The sequence below is a fragment of the Siphateles boraxobius genome, unplaced genomic scaffold (genome assembly GCF_051911475.1).
Source record: "Siphateles boraxobius isolate OS27281-9 unplaced genomic scaffold, OSU_SipBor_1 130, whole genome shotgun sequence".
In the NCBI taxonomy this organism is placed as follows: Eukaryota; Metazoa; Chordata; class Actinopteri; order Cypriniformes; family Leuciscidae; genus Siphateles; species Siphateles boraxobius.
This window is the reverse complement of record NW_027508734.1, coordinates 21,345,296-21,360,724: the sequence shown is the minus strand read 5'-3', so window position 1 is coordinate 21,360,724 and position 15,429 is coordinate 21,345,296. Positions and strand designations below refer to the sequence as shown.

Here is a 15,429-nt window from a genome sequence, read left to right as displayed (position 1 = left end):
GCAAAAAGCGATTTTGGAAACTTTGTTTTTAAAGAGTGAAGGTAGGTGATAAGATGAGTGATTTAAGAAAAATACATTTTGAAGAATTTAAACCATTGCATTTTCTGCACAAGGACAAGCACACATGCTGTTCATCCAGCTGCACTGCTCACACCATTAATCCAGACTCTGATTGGTTAGTCATTCTGCAGAGCTCCATTATGCACCAGCCGTCCAGTGAGGACCATGTACACCAACTCACTGGTGCTTTAACCTCAGGCCTGGACACGACGATCTGCCGCCACCAGAACCCAGAGGCATATACAAGAAAATCCATTAAATGCATATCAAATCATACTGATACAAGAACCAGCTGAGCTTTCTCATGGCCACATGTCTCCTTATCTGCTGCATGCACTACATCAGCGTCTGAATGATCAGCGAGCCGTGTTGTTTGACCTCTGACCCCAATGCTAGTTATCTTTGTCACCACATGTCCCAGTACCTTCTATATTACTATTTCACAACCAGAATTAACACCTATGAGCTTTTAAATATGCCGTCTATTGGGGGGTGGGGGGATAAAGGGTGTGTAACTTCATAAATATTCACAGTAGCCAGAATTAAATGTTAATACTACAAAAGTTCCTTGTACAGTGGCTGGTAAGGATGAATCAGAGGGTTGTGCTTATGAGCTTATTAAGGAACAAAGGCAATGTAGTTGAAACCTCTATGCTACATAGGTAAAAATCCCACTGGGTATTTCAGCTTTCACACTTCAGCTAACCTTCTTCTCCCAAGTTTCAGAAGTTCTTTTCGTTCTGAGTCAGTTTGCTATCAAGTTAAAATCTCAATCTAAATCTCAACAAAGATAGAACATGCCAAGGTCTTTTGAAAATGCAATGCAAAAAGAAGCAACAACATGAACATAACACAATAAAAATAAACAAACATGTAAAAGATAATGTGCAACAACAAACAAACAAATAAACTAAATATGTGCAAAGTGTCAATTACAACACGCAAAAATTCAACATTTAGCCTATCTGTACATTAAACAAGAAGATTAGATGAAAAACTATGGCAATAGTATATTGGACAAAGTGCATTATAGCCATCTCTAAAGTAGGCTATGTACTGTTGCCAGGGACTGTGGAAAAGATTTGCTCTTATTAAGATTAAGTAGCAGAATTATTCCTGTCTGAAAATCGAACAAGGATGCATTAATCAATACTAGTCAGAGACTAACAGCCTGTTGAAATATTTTTACACAGAACATCAGGCATAAGTTAAATGCACATGCATTTGTCTGATCTCTTTTAATCATTTGGCTTAATTCTACTGCATGCTGTGGCAATTCACTAACCACAGCCTTTCATAGGTGAGCTCACCTGAGCCCAGGCAATAAAACAGTCCCCCTTCCTCCAGAATTATTCATAGGCCATTTAATTTCGCATTTGGTGAATATTATTCCGCAGGCTCTCGTTGATTAACAGGAGAATTGAATTATAAACTTGAATCAGGCGCGCGTGATGTGATTGCTGACTCTGCAGTTACTGGGGTTACAAATGGCGCGTAATATCACCTCTCTGTTCAGGGGAAACTAACAAAAATACACGAATTTTCAAGAATAAAGACAACTTACCGAGAATCCAGCCCAAAAAGGACACGAATGTCTCACCCTCGGAGATGTAGTAAGGGCCAAAGCGGCGAAACTGACAGCCAAAATGAGACTCCCGAGCACCATCTGTGAAACTCCCAGAGAAAGCATGATGCGAGTCCGGGTCCGAAACTCCCTCAGCCGGGAGAGACTGCGGGACAGAGATACCGGACTCAGAGACCGACCCCTCGGCATTGCATTGACGGGCATGGTCACGACTAAACTGTTTAAATTAACCAAAACTTGGGTTAAATCAGCGGGCTTTGGGTTTACAGGACACCTCTGGGTTTAGTCACTCCGACATCCACAAAGTAAAGATGAATGCATAACGTGTTGCCAAGACGCACAGACCATCATCCCGTTACACGATGTAGCTCACGATGTCCTACTCTCACTGTGCTGAGGATAAGTGCGCTGTTTTCAAGCAAGTGTTTTACCAAGCGTTATCCAAAATCATTTCAATAAGACAAAGACGAGCGCTGAATGGTCGCCCGCTTCGAGGAAATATGCACGGGATTGGTGATCCATCAAATCCGTTCACAGCCGTGACAGACAGTCCGTTGATGAAATACCTCACGACTCTGAACGGAGAAAGTCGTATTCAATGGGAACGTAATTCGCATCTATCGCGCCTATGTACGGGCTGCGTATGACGCGGTTCCACGACGCGTTCCCAGGGTCCGACTCCACTGCAAAAATGTTCGCTCTGTCTTTGAGTGCAGCCGCAGCCTCGCGCTAGTCTGTCAGTTGGGGGTGTGTGAGTGTGTGTGAGCAGGTGCTTGTGTAGAGGAGAAGATGGACTGACGTGTCGCCATATGTAGATTCAGATGGATGGATGCTTGCACGAACTCGTTTTTGGAACCATAAAAGCTGCGAATGAATTATATAAGTCTACTTAAACTTACTTCATATTGTTACTTTTCATTAAACTCGCTTTAAGACTGAGAACATATGCCATTTAAGCAACGCCACTGAAAAAAACATCTGATATTCAGTACTGCATGATTGTGAGTGTCATAATGTTCCATACAAATTAAATAACCAAGTACTTGGTATCCGGTAACTTAGGTTTCAGACCAAAATCGGATAATTTAGTTTGTGTGTGTATTCTTCGATAAAAAAAGCCATCAAGCTTCACGTGCCACCGAGCAACGCGCAGACTGAAAGCCGGTCTGGAACCACGTGTGTGAATGGAGCGGATCGACAGAGATGTCCCCAGATTAAGGCATTCTGTATTGGTTCTACTGGAGTTCCTTTCCGGGTTTTCCATTTATCACTGCTCAAATAAAGACAGCGAGAGAAACCCGTTCTGAGCTATCATGGGCCGACGATCTGATTTTTCAAAACGGGGTTCTCTCGGTGGACAAATCCACTGTACCCAGTACCCTGCGACGATTTGTGAGATAAGACACTGACATTTCGAATAAACAAACAGCTATTCGTGTAAATCTCAATTAACACTTAAAGTGACCCAATGCTGTTAGTGTCTATGCTTGAAACGCCGATCAACCAATCAAATGTTTATTTCCTGCCACATTTGAGGACCGGAAAAAGTTATACGACATACAATACTTTTTAAAATGTATTTATTTTAATCCAAATCAGTAACATATATGACCAAGATTTACTTGCAAGTTGCATGAAAATATAGTTACGTATTTTACAAACAAGTGTAGGCTAATATGCATTAAAATGCAGATTGTTCTTATTTCATGTGATCATTTTGCATGGCTGGAGTAAATAGCCACATTACCAGACCTGTTTAATTCCAGTTTGAGCCTATGCAAATGCCTATGTCAAGGCTCCTTAAAAGGAAACATTACACATGTAAACATGTCAGCAGTCACATTTGTTAACAGAGGGAAACTAAAGCGATATTTTCATTAATTAAAACTACTACTACATGAAACAAAAAGTTGAAAGAAATATGCATTTTTCTTGATAGTAAAATAATATCATCATTAATAACACTTGGTTTACAGCATTATATTATTAGTAGTTTTTCTTCGGTTAAAAGAACAATAAAACACATACTTAACTTTTATTTGCCGTTTCATTTGGGTATTCATGGAGTAGAATTGATCATTTAGCTGGGGTTGATTTAACCCTTGTTGTGCATCAATTAAAAAAAGTTACACATAGGTCCATAGAGGAAAAAATGTCTGTCAAAAAACATTCATTACAATTTGAAGCTTTAGACCACAGACTTAAGTTTGGTCTCATTTTAAAGAAGACCCTAGGCAGATTATTGCTGAAGTAGAAAAATATAGGTTTAAGTTTATGAAAATTATTCATGAACATTATTTTAAATAAAATATATTTTATGAAACAAGTTAAACTCTAAAACGGCTAGAAAATCAAAGCCATAAATCTAAATAAGTTGTGTTCCAAATTTGAGGTTGATATCTCAAAAAATGAGCTTTCGGTAAGATTTTGTTTGGCGCAGTAACAGATCTTCCCCATTGGATGCCAGCAAAACTCCACTGGTGCACACAGTGATTCGATTTGTTATTTGCAGTTGAGTTTTTCTCTCTCAATATTACAAACACACACATACAAACCACACACTGTGTTGGACATCCATACCAACACACACCCACACAATTATCATTGCATAATTTATCCAATTGACTCTATAATATGCAAAGCAGAAAACAGGAATAAAGCGAGTTATTGCTCTATAGGCCAAACTTGAAAAACCATCTGGTACAAAATAGTAAAAAAAAATATTTTGAAGCCTTGCCAATTAACAGAATGAAATCCTCTTAACAAAGATTGCATAATTTTATAGTTAAATGGCCCAGGGATTATAATTGCAGTTTTAATGGGCTTCAATGGGGATATTTTTGGATTTTGCTCATTAAAGGTGCTGAGTTGAAGTATTTTTTGTACATAGTGCAAAATAGATTTTGTTTTTATGGAAATGGCGGTGAAATAGTAAAATTCCAATAAAAATACACACCTGTGGCAAATTTTATGAAGTTAGCATTAACACAGGCAAAGTGATCAAAAAAACAAAACTGAAAAAGATAAAAATGTCCATATCGACTAAAGGTACAGTAATATTAAAATCAGTTTTATAATGGCCCATGAACGTTGTGAATGAATCTGGCAGTAAAGCATTTGCGCCATCTGCAGGCCATCAAGTGTCCCTACACTATACTGCAGTCAGTGAGTGTGCTGTCGCAATGACACATTTTGAAAGTCACCTTGCTCCTTTGCAACGGTAAACTTTATCTCTATGCAAAGTCTTTTTTGTATTGCACCAATAACTACAGAAAAATCCCTAATAAAATGAAAACATCGTGTATTTTAAAAATGATTTATTTTTTTTAATACAGTGGCATACTGGAAATTGTGTTGAAAAGGGAATAAACTCTGCCACATGTGAATAGTTAATGACCAGTCAAAGCTGTGTTATAATGTCTAAAGAAAAAAAAAAGTCTTCCGGTGTGCCATAATAAATCTATTAGTACAAAAATACATTTCAGGACACACAATGTAGCATCCAGTATCACAAATAAATGCATGGAACACATTTCAAGCACACCGTTTAAAAGAAACAGGTTTTGAGAATAGTTTACATCAAGCACTTTCTTTTGTAAATAAAGAATAAAAAGATGGTTATTATTAAAAACCGCTTACATTTAGTGTGTATCTGTAGAAAATGTGATATTATTACTGCCAAGTACACGTTCCAAGGCTCAAGGGTAGAACCAGAATACAAAGACAACCGTTTTAATTTCATTCATCCTCTTTTATAAACGTTTCCCCCCTTTAAGTTTTATACAAAATAATAAAGACATACAAAAAAAGTCATTTACAAACCAAAAATGAAGGCAATATGCTAGCTTTATGTACAACCAATTGATATCCGTTCCTCCCATCTTTTATTTGTGTTTCTCTTTAAAAGTCATGTGCATAGCAGATAAAAAGAGAAAACCTGTTCTTAGACTTTACGTTGTTCATGTGTGCAACACCCATGTTTAATTGTACAGCGGGTTGACAAAAATGTCAGAAAGACAACTTCAGTTTCTTCATAATTTATCATTAGAACAACTTAGCAAAAAGAAACCAAAAAGGTTTTTGTTATTGAAAAAGTGTGTCGTTTCAGATAAGGCATCACTGCTTTACATGGAGTGTTTGAGAGAGAGGGAGAAAGAGGGAGAGTGAGGAAGAATTTGGAAGAGAAAGAGGGGAGAGGAAAGAGCAGCAGTCTTCACACCTGAGTCAAAGCACATGCATAGATCTCGACACAGCAGGAATGTTCCAGTGCTCAAGTTCACAGGTCTGTGAGGCGGCTAGTGGTGTCTACAAAGGAGCCATTAAAAAAGGTGAGCCTTAAGTGACGTGTCCTTGGCTAGAAAATTTCATACTGTATATTCTTCATATGCCATTTCTCTCCGACTCTTTCCTTAAAGCTCTTATCTAGCACTGATCCTGCACCTTGACATGATAAAAGTCAGGAAATGTGTCAGATGTACACTTCAACTGCTCGATTGAAAATCCTAAAACTAGAATTCGATATTCTAGAAAAGTTGCACTATACATTATATTCATAATGTTATAGTGTGCATACTATATAAAGTGAAAATACATTTGCAGATGAATATAGTCTATACGTTATAAGTAGCCTAGGCTTAATGGAAGAACCTAATAAATCCTTTAAAAAATAAACAAGTTGTGTGTTGCAAAATATTACAGTTGGGTTACAGTGTAAATATTAATTGGTCAGTGGCACAGAGCATGCAGTCCATCAATGGTTAATGTCTGTTTTTGTTATCCTCGAAAGCCTTTAAAAGCACTTAAAAAAAAGAAGTGAAAGATAAAGCAGACACGAAGAGGACGATGAGGAGATTAAAACAGCACTTCATAAAATGTAACCCTCCCTCCAGTCTCTGAGGTTACCGTAAACAAAGCCAGAGCACAGTCAGGAGACCCTTCATTTAGTGTAGCATAGTGCGTAGCCTTCATCTTCTGTATGTATGAGTATGTGTGTGTTCATAAGGGGGAAGGTCCTCTCTCTCTTAAACTGGTTCCACATTCAGTAAAGGGACCTGCTGTTTCCCTCCTCAGAAATGGTCAATAAGCACGGACACACAGTTGGCTCCAACCAGGTAGTTGGGATCTCCAGGGAGAGATTTGTTCTGCCAACTCTTAGGATCACCTGGATAAATAACAGAAAATGGAGATGAATATGATTGATGAATTGAGAGTAAGATCAATCACCATGTTCATAAGTTTGGGGTCAGTTTAAATTTTTTTTTTTAATGAAAGAAACTAACTTTTATTCAGGAAGGATCAAATAAAATACTTTTATTCTGCAAATATGCATTACATTGATCAAAAATGACAATAAAGTCTAAGTTTGGGGTCAGTTTAAATTTTTTTTTTTAATGAAAGAAACTAACTTTTATTCAGGAAGGATCAAATAAAATACTTTTATTCTGCAAATATGCATTACATTGATCAAAAATGACAATAAAGTCAACTTTAACATTGTTACATAAAAATATATATCAAATAAATGTTGTTCTTTTTAACCTTCTAATCATTTAATAATCCTGAAAAAATAGCACACAGCACTGTTTTCAACATTGATAATAATTAGAATGATTTCTGAAGGACCATGTGACACTGAAGACTGGAGTGATGATGCTGAAAATTCATCTTTACCATCACAGGTATACATTACATTTGAAAATATATTAAAATAGAAAACAGTTATTTTAAATTGTAATAATATTTCACAGTATTAATGTTTTCACTGTATTTTAGATCAAATAAATGCAGCTTTGGTGAACATAAGAGACTTCTTTCAAAAACATTTTTAAAAAATCTTGCCGACTCCAAACTTTTGAACAGTCATGTAAGTATTATACATCACGTATATGCAGTGACAGAAAAAAAAACAATGAATTAAACATTAAATTAAGCCATATGCATGCTTGTTTTCTAGTCACATTCACGATGTGGAGAAACAAACAAAACTATTAACGAGGTGCATTCTTTTTTTAGCATATTTCAACAGCTGTATCAGTACAATATTGTACAATTTTAGCTATTGTTCTCTTTGGTTTGCATGAGGAAAAAGATAGGAGTGTAGCGGGACGATCAGAGATAAGACAGGCTCTCAGCATGCGTTATTTGTTCTGATAGAGATAATCAGCAGAGCCAGAGCAATAACCAATAAGCTCATAGCCTAGGGTGCTGTAATGCATAAGAACAAGGTTGTTTTACCATTCATCAAGGTGAAGTGTGCAATTTCGGTACCACTAGCGGCACCAAACAGAATGGGGGGGGGGGGGGGGGGGGGTCAAGTTTAAAACACATAAACTGTTCTGTTTGGTGCTTTTATGGTGAATAAATTAGGCACTTTTATCTTAAAAAAGGAAAACACTTAATCATATAATTTTTTAGCTCATTTATGGAGAATCTCAGTCTTTCATTGCTCTTTTGCACTCTGCTGTGAACTCCATCAGAACAACTTCTGTGTTAAAGTTGTTAGATAAACGCTCTCTTTCCAATAGAGTGCAGGGGAATTTGCCTTGAACTATGGATAAACGATGGCCTCGTTTTAAAATATGCAGATTAGAGGCAAAGGCCTGTAATGGTTTTGGATGAGGCAAGAGTCTCCGATCTCTCCACTGCACATTCAGAACGAGAGGTTAATACAGGGTGGTCCGAGACAAATGAGTGAAACGAGAGAGAGAAATTAAGACCCAGGGAAAAACATTTGCTGATCTCCATTAGCAGGACGAAGGCAATTCCAGCATCTCTGCATATTCAGACATTTGGGTGGCTGTGTGAGAATCAGTTCAATACACAAATAATATTATGAGTGAATTATGATTAATAGATGAGAATTCCCATGGGCTAATTCACGAAATCACGAGACTCAAGTGAAGATAGCAAACAACCTATTTTTTCAATGTTCATCTGCAGATCTCTGATTATTTAACTAACCTCGAGGGAGAAATTGAGTGCCTTGATCGAAAGAACACAAAGGCCTATGAAACGAATCTGCCCAGCGAAAACTACTCAGACTGAGCAAAATGCAAAATTTGTTGGCCCCTGCAAAATACAAAATATGCCAAAAACAAATGTACTTTCTCTAATGCAAAATATCCATTCAGTAAAATATAATGGATATGTTGTCATTCACTAATGGAACAATTATTTATTTTTAAATTATTTAATAAAATTCCTATTTGTCAATTTTTTTTCTTCGTAATCATATCCAGTTCCTTTTATGAAAAATCTAAATGTGTAACATTTATTCCCTTATAGAATATACACTACCGTTCAAATGTTTGGGGTCAATTTTAAAAAACTGTTTTCTATTTCAGTACATTTTAAAATGTAATTTATTCTTGTGATGGCAAAGCTGAATTTTCAGCAGCCATTAGTCCAGTCGTCAGTCAAATGATCCATTAGAAATGCTGAAAACAATTGTGCTACTTTAATACTTTTGTGGAAACATTTTACTTTGATGAATAGAAAGATCTTTTGTAATATTATAAATGTATTTACTGTCGTTTTTGATCAATTTAATGCATCCTGTCCAAATAAAACTATGAAAGTATGACCCAAAACTTTTGAACAGTAGTATATGTGCATGTATCCAAATACCTAGATGATGGAAATAATAGATTTATTGTAATGTAGGGTGAATTATCACACCCGGTTTTAAAAGAGACACTTGGTTTAAATAGACCTTAAATAAACCACATAAATGAATGAGCAGACTGCAATTAGTGAGTCAGTGAGATAAGCTAAATGACTAAAATATTAGTCATATTTAGTGGTATAACAAAAAAAAAAGGTTAACAAATGACTGGTCATATGGAGGTGTGAATAAGAAAATGCACAATGAAAAAAAAAAAGCCCACAACCAAACAAGTTGTCACAAAGCCATCCCAAACGACCCCAAAAGGACAGAGAGAGGACAGCATACCCGACGAGGAGTCGGAGGATTTTAGAGCAAAAGACCAACCATCAGCGGTCATAGACGCACAGTGAGGTAAGCGGAGCTCCACTGGCTTCAGGAACTTCAGACCGTGAGGACCACACATCACCAGAGGACTCAGCAGAGTTTCACCTGGAAATAAAAACTCTTTCCTTTAGCATTTGCTCTAAACTCAAGCACATAACTGTATATGAAAAGACAATGTTTCTCATACAGCTACAAATTTAGTAGTGATAAGCTCACTTTTCATGCATCAATAAAATAAAAAAGGGGGGGGGGGGGGGGGGGGTCTGTAACAAACTTTAAAAAAGAATCTGTATCAAATTCTGGATTGCCAGGTTTCTTTCACAGACCAGAAAAAGACAAAAATGTCAGAATCTTCTGACCCCTGAGTTAAAAAGATGCGTGACTGACCTTTCTCTTTGTCCAGAGGTGGCAGGATGCTGTTATCCCGACACACTTTGAAGTAGATCTCTTGCTCCACGCCATCAGGAATCGCTCCCTGAGGAATAATGATGCTCACCCCCGTCTCAATGGAACTCAGAACCCCGCCGTTACAGTTGAAGATGCCCCGCGCCGTCGCCACCACCGTGTGGCTGTCATCATCATCGTCGTCCTCCAAAGCACTTGGGCTGGAAAGAGGGAAAATAAAATAAGATAAACCTACTTTTTGACTCCTCTGATCTTTAATTCTTTTTTGTAAAAATAAATCTAGCTATAGCAGAAAATAATATCAGTAGACAAATATCTAGTACTGATTGTGATGTTTTTCTGTTTTGTGTCTACATTTACTTAATTTTTTACTTTATGCATTAAGTAATATTTAATTGACTTCATGTTAAGTTTTAGCACGAAAAAAAGTAAGCTTGACAATTACGGAGCTAGAGCTAGTCGTTGATGACATAATTTATGAAGAAATAAAGCCTGAACCTCCAGCTGAGATTCGAACGCGAGTTACATTTACATGAATTCATTAGTGAAAGATCAACTGCGTGCAAATTAATTCTACCTGGCAGCATCTCTCTACTAATAGTAAAGTTGGGAGTTTTAGTTATTAATAAATATATGCTAGAAGTTTTCAGTTTCTAAGCTATTTTATTGATAAATCACAGAACGTCTAGGTTACAACTGTAACCTCTGTTCCCTGAGAACAGGGAACGAGACACTGCGGCAATGACGCTATAGCGGGAACGTCCTCCACGTAAACCGGTGTCTGAAAAACTATTCAATCGCGGCAATCGATATTGACCGACAACAGCCTATGACGTCACTACTAGTGCGACCCGGAAGCATAGACAGTAAAAGAAATGGACACAGTGACCCCCTTGATTTCAACGGAGAAAACGGAAGCCCATTAAAAGCACTCACTTCCTGATGGCTGAGAGTACTACGCAGGCTCAAACTGAGCTTGACGACAGTCTGACAGTTGTAAATCTTCTAGTAGCTGGCAGTAGCTGTGCCAAGACAAATCCAAGACAAATCTGAATCACCTAATTCCTCAAAAACGTTGTTGAAATACTTTTGTCCCGTTGCTTTTACGGACTCTCTATCTATGGGCTTCTCTCTTGACTTTATGCCTCCATGTCCCCCCGATTGCCTCATAGATAGTAAAAGATTGCCTGCGAGATTCTCCTCCTGTCTATACTGTAATTTCTCTACAGTGTGACAGAGAGTTGCGTGGATATGACGCAATCGTTAGCCTATTTTTACAAAAACGACTTCTACGTGGCGTTAACGTAAGATACAAAGTAATGAAGCCTTTTATACATTGTCGAGTTTCTTTAGAAATAAATAATGGACAAATGAAGTCTTTGGATGCCTCAGATGTAAAGTTATTCGGTGTCAAAGTGACGCCAAAATGAATGGGAGTCAATGGAATGCTAACAGCAGGTGATGGTTTGCTACAATGGCGGCCCTCAGGAAGGCTTCAGTTTCCGGTTGATGGATTACCCCCTTGCCCGGAAGTATAAAAGGGGCGCCTAGAGAACACGTCATCCACTTTCGTCTGAAGGGAGTGTTCAGCAGGCATCCCGAGGCATGGCTAACGACGCAGTGTCAGGTTACAGTCGTAACATAGACGTTCCTTTTCGAAAGGGAACTCGCACTGCGTCGCTATTGGGGAAGGATGTACAATCCCACCATGCTGAGGGGAGTGCATGCCAATTATGGCTCATGACAAAAACGTAAAAACTGGCAGTTTCAACCTGAAATGCCAAGAACACACTCCCCCTTCAGGTCACATACAGGCTGTCAGTGACATTATTCCCTATGGTCACTGCCCAAGTTATAAGCCTCAAAGTGGCCTCCGAACAATGGAAGGCCCACCAAGGCCGCTCAAAGGCTTGGAACCAACAGCTTCCATGGAAGGGGTTCATTTAAAGGAAAATATGGCCAGGGGGTCCAAAAGGAGTCCCATCCAGTCACTTTCTGAGGGGAACATAAAGTCAACCCCACATGCCACCAGGGAGGCTGACCTGGTCAAATTTACTGACCTAGTCTTGCCAACAACCTGTTTGTTTCTTGAACAGTCTCTCACAAAATCCAATAGGGAAAAACTGCAATTAATGGCAGTAGTTCACTCACAAACCGGATCACAGAGACGGGCATCCTGGAGAGTAGAACTCAGCATAGCGCTTGTTAACCCTTGCAAACATGGGGAGTAGCTCTACTCCATCCTGGATCTACACAGTGCTTCAAAGCCCTGTGGAGGATGGGTACTCTAAATGGATCCTAATAATGGTGGCTAAATGGCGCCTCCAGCTCTTGGGGTGATCTAACAGGGAGGCCTTGTGAGAGTCCTTCGACCTTCCGACCAGACTCAGGGAGTTAAGTATTGAAACAGAGCGATCCTCAGATAGATTCTGGAAAACTATGCTCAACCTGATAAGTACTGACCAGGCTCTGGACTAAAATCAGGGAGGCTGATAACATGATATTTAATGCCTTTGCAATGCTAAGCATCCAACTCGTATGGGGAGCCGCCTTCAAGGAGGCCTGTTAAGGCCTAACTACTTGATAGCGAGGATGTATGCAGAGCCAATAGAAGCCTAGGTACTCTCACAGACATTTCTATGGACCTGGCTATACTTATTTAACATTTCCAACAGAAATGTACTCAGCAGAAGTGCTATCAATCCTTTAAAGAAAGGAGAGTACAATCTTTCGCTACCAGAGTATCAAGGAGGCCAACTGTAAGGCCTAGAGCTTCAAAAGTCACGGGTGTCAGCCCGGACAGTGCTTTGGCTCTAAGAGAGCATACACAACAATCCCAAGTGAGGAGTCACTAATCTGTCTCTCCTGAGCCTGGGTGGTGAAGGGAGATAACATATGAGCTATGGGTAGCAAAGTACTCTAAGTAATGACCCTAACAAGGGGAGCCTATCAGCATGACCCTGAAGGATGTATCAGAGTCGAGGCCTATTATCTTGTAATTTTACAAGACAGTAGGGATGGGCATGATCAATCGACGATCGATTATTGATCATTAAGAATTTCGTCGATCACGTTAATTTGTTATCGATTATCATTAAACTAATGCTGCTGCGTTGCGTAGTGTGAGTGGAAAGTGAACGTGTTCCCCGGGCTGGTTGGTCAAGTTAGCGCGGAGGTACCTGTGCATCCCGGCAACGTCAGTCCCCTCAGAGCGGGTGTTTTCAGCGGCTGGACTGAAGCCTTGTTAACACTCGACGCGTCCGCTCGAGCGCGAAGGTGAGCGCGGCAAAAATGACGTCATTGCGGTATTCGGTGTTTCACAGGCGAGCGCGTCGAGTAAAAACGCCTCGTCTGTTTGGGGAGGTGCGCGCGCAGTCTGTGGAGACTCGCGCTGCAGAGCCAGGCGAAGGTGTAAACGAGGCTTGACGGTCAGGTTGCGGTCGCGTCTGACCTCAGATCATGTCATCAACATGCTTATCTTTCTCAACAAAAATCAGTAGACTGGTGTAGAAGTTGTATGTGAGTTACTAGTTATTTTTTATGAGGCTTTGTTAAGTAGCCTAGCCGAATTGATTGTTACAGTAAGTAGGCTAATCTCTCTCACCCTCTTTCTCGACTCCGTTCTTGGATAGTTCTGAGTTACATTTTGACAAAACCTGTCAGATCTAAGTATTATTATGTTTTTTGTTAAGTTATTGTTTTACATGATTTTTTTTATTATTTATTATTTTGGAACAAACGAGGGTCTCTGTTTAAGAACGCCAACTCGCAGCTGCAGGTTCCGTTGCTTCCGAGCACCGCAGCGCATATATCTTCAAGTTTAGCCTACTAACCGAACGTCCAGTTTTACTGCCACAAGTTGATCATCTTGTAATAAAGATCTAAGCGAGGAAAAAACGCGCTGTATTTGTGTATTTTCATTGCATTTTTAATTTATAAAAAGTATATAATATAAAAATAAATAATGAATTTGAATATAAAAATATTAATGATTAATCGATAGTCGATCGTTAATTCTTCCGACGATCGACTAAGAAAATTTAATCGAATGCCCATCCCTACAAGACAGATATTATTTTTCTCTAGAAAACCCAAGGGAATGGAGGCCTCAGTAAGTGGCCAACGACATTTGAATTTAAGACATGAATTCGTATATTCAAAGGGCTCAGAAGAAAAAAATTTTTTTAACTTAAGGCCTTTCTGCCAGCTACCACACTCGATGCTATAAAGGACGGAGGCCTGAGCACACTGCTTCTTACTCTATAGAGAGAAAGACCTGACAACACCCATAGATATCTGCATGGGAGGCTTTTTGAAGGTAGCCTGCTACCTATGCCTCCATCTACCCTGTTTCATCACTAGCATTTACACCTAATGCAAAAGGCGGGCCTTGGAAGACGACTCTTGAGTAAGAGGAGGCTAGTACTAGGAAAAACTAGATTTACATTAATACAATCTCCTGATGGTCTAAGGAACACTACACTCAGATACTGAGAGGCTGGGGAGAATGCTTAGTAGACCGCCACCAAAAATCATAGATACTAAGCCAGATATCGAGAAGGCCCGTATGATCTAAATGAATATGAATGTTTCAAAATATCAAATTATGATGAATAATGTGAAGGATTGTTCCATTATAAAGTTTTTTTTTTTTTTTAAAGCAAGCTTGACAATTAAGGAGCTAGTTTCTAGTGTACCTGACAGGTATTGCCTTGGGTACGGCGTTGATGTTGTTCTGCTGGTATTTCGGTTTCTGGTCCATGGTGCGGGGGAAGGTGTCCAGGCCGCTGTCATGGTCTGTCGAGTGTGGTGAGCTCTGTGGTTTGGCTGTAGTACTGATAGGAGCTTTCACATTATCTTTCTTATTTTGAGAGTCATTAGGCAAGAGGTTGTGGTTGAACTTGGGGCTGTCAAACTTGCGTTCGAAGGGCCTTGCAGAGGTGGTGTACGGTTTGGGCACAAAACGGTTGTAGCTGGACGTGGCAGTGCTGTTGGTCTTTGGAGGTTCACCGGTGCCGTTAACAGGAGATTTCTCTGGGAAGCTTTTTTGAGGCAGGTAAGTGCTCTGAACTTTGTCTTCATGACTGGGAGGCTTCACTTTGGGAGATCCGTATGGGTCTAGCGGTGGGGTCACTGTGGGTGAGAGAGGAGAAATATATGTTCACCAAGGCAGCATTTATTTGATTAAAATACAGTAATGAAATATTGTGAAATATTATTACAATTTATAACACATTTCCATTTTAAAAATGTAATTTATTCTTGTGATGGCAAAGCTGAATTTTCAGCAGCCATTACACCAGTCTTGTCACATGATCCTTCAGAAATCATTCTAATGATTTTGTGCTCAACAAACAGTTCTTATTATTATCAATGTTGAAAATAGCTA

At 39.1% G+C, this 15,429-nt stretch overlaps 2 protein-coding genes across 21 annotated transcripts in view; both read right to left on the bottom strand.

The window, feature by feature from the left end:
* Positions 1 to 2,353, bottom strand: part of fam189a1 (family with sequence similarity 189 member A1) — a 125,149-nt gene extending 122,796 nt beyond the window's left edge. Inside the window, exon 1 of one of the 2 annotated variants that reach the window (XM_077228642.1) lies at positions 1,625 to 2,353. In XM_077228642.1, coding sequence (XP_077084757.1) covers positions 1,625 to 1,849 — 225 coding nt within the window. In that variant the 5' untranslated portion in view covers positions 1,850 to 2,353. The remainder of the gene's footprint in view (positions 1 to 1,624) is intronic. The other variant, XM_077228643.1, reaches the window with a different exon arrangement.
* A 2,594-nt stretch (positions 2,354 to 4,947) lies between these two features.
* Positions 4,948 to 15,429, bottom strand: part of tjp1a (tight junction protein 1a) — a 134,636-nt gene continuing 124,154 nt past the window's right edge. For 7 of the 19 annotated variants that reach the window (XM_077228625.1, XM_077228616.1, XM_077228623.1 and 4 more), the window contains 4 exons: positions 14,738 to 15,173; positions 10,023 to 10,240; positions 9,597 to 9,740; positions 4,948 to 6,806 (listed from right to left, as the gene is read on the bottom strand). In XM_077228625.1, coding sequence (XP_077084740.1) covers positions 6,712 to 6,806; positions 9,597 to 9,740; positions 10,023 to 10,240; positions 14,738 to 15,173 — 893 coding nt within the window. In that variant the 3' untranslated portion in view covers positions 4,948 to 6,711. The remainder of the gene's footprint in view (positions 6,807 to 9,596; positions 9,741 to 10,022; positions 10,241 to 14,737; positions 15,174 to 15,429) is intronic. The other 12 variants (XM_077228618.1, XM_077228620.1, XM_077228631.1 and 9 more) reach the window with 2 other exon arrangements.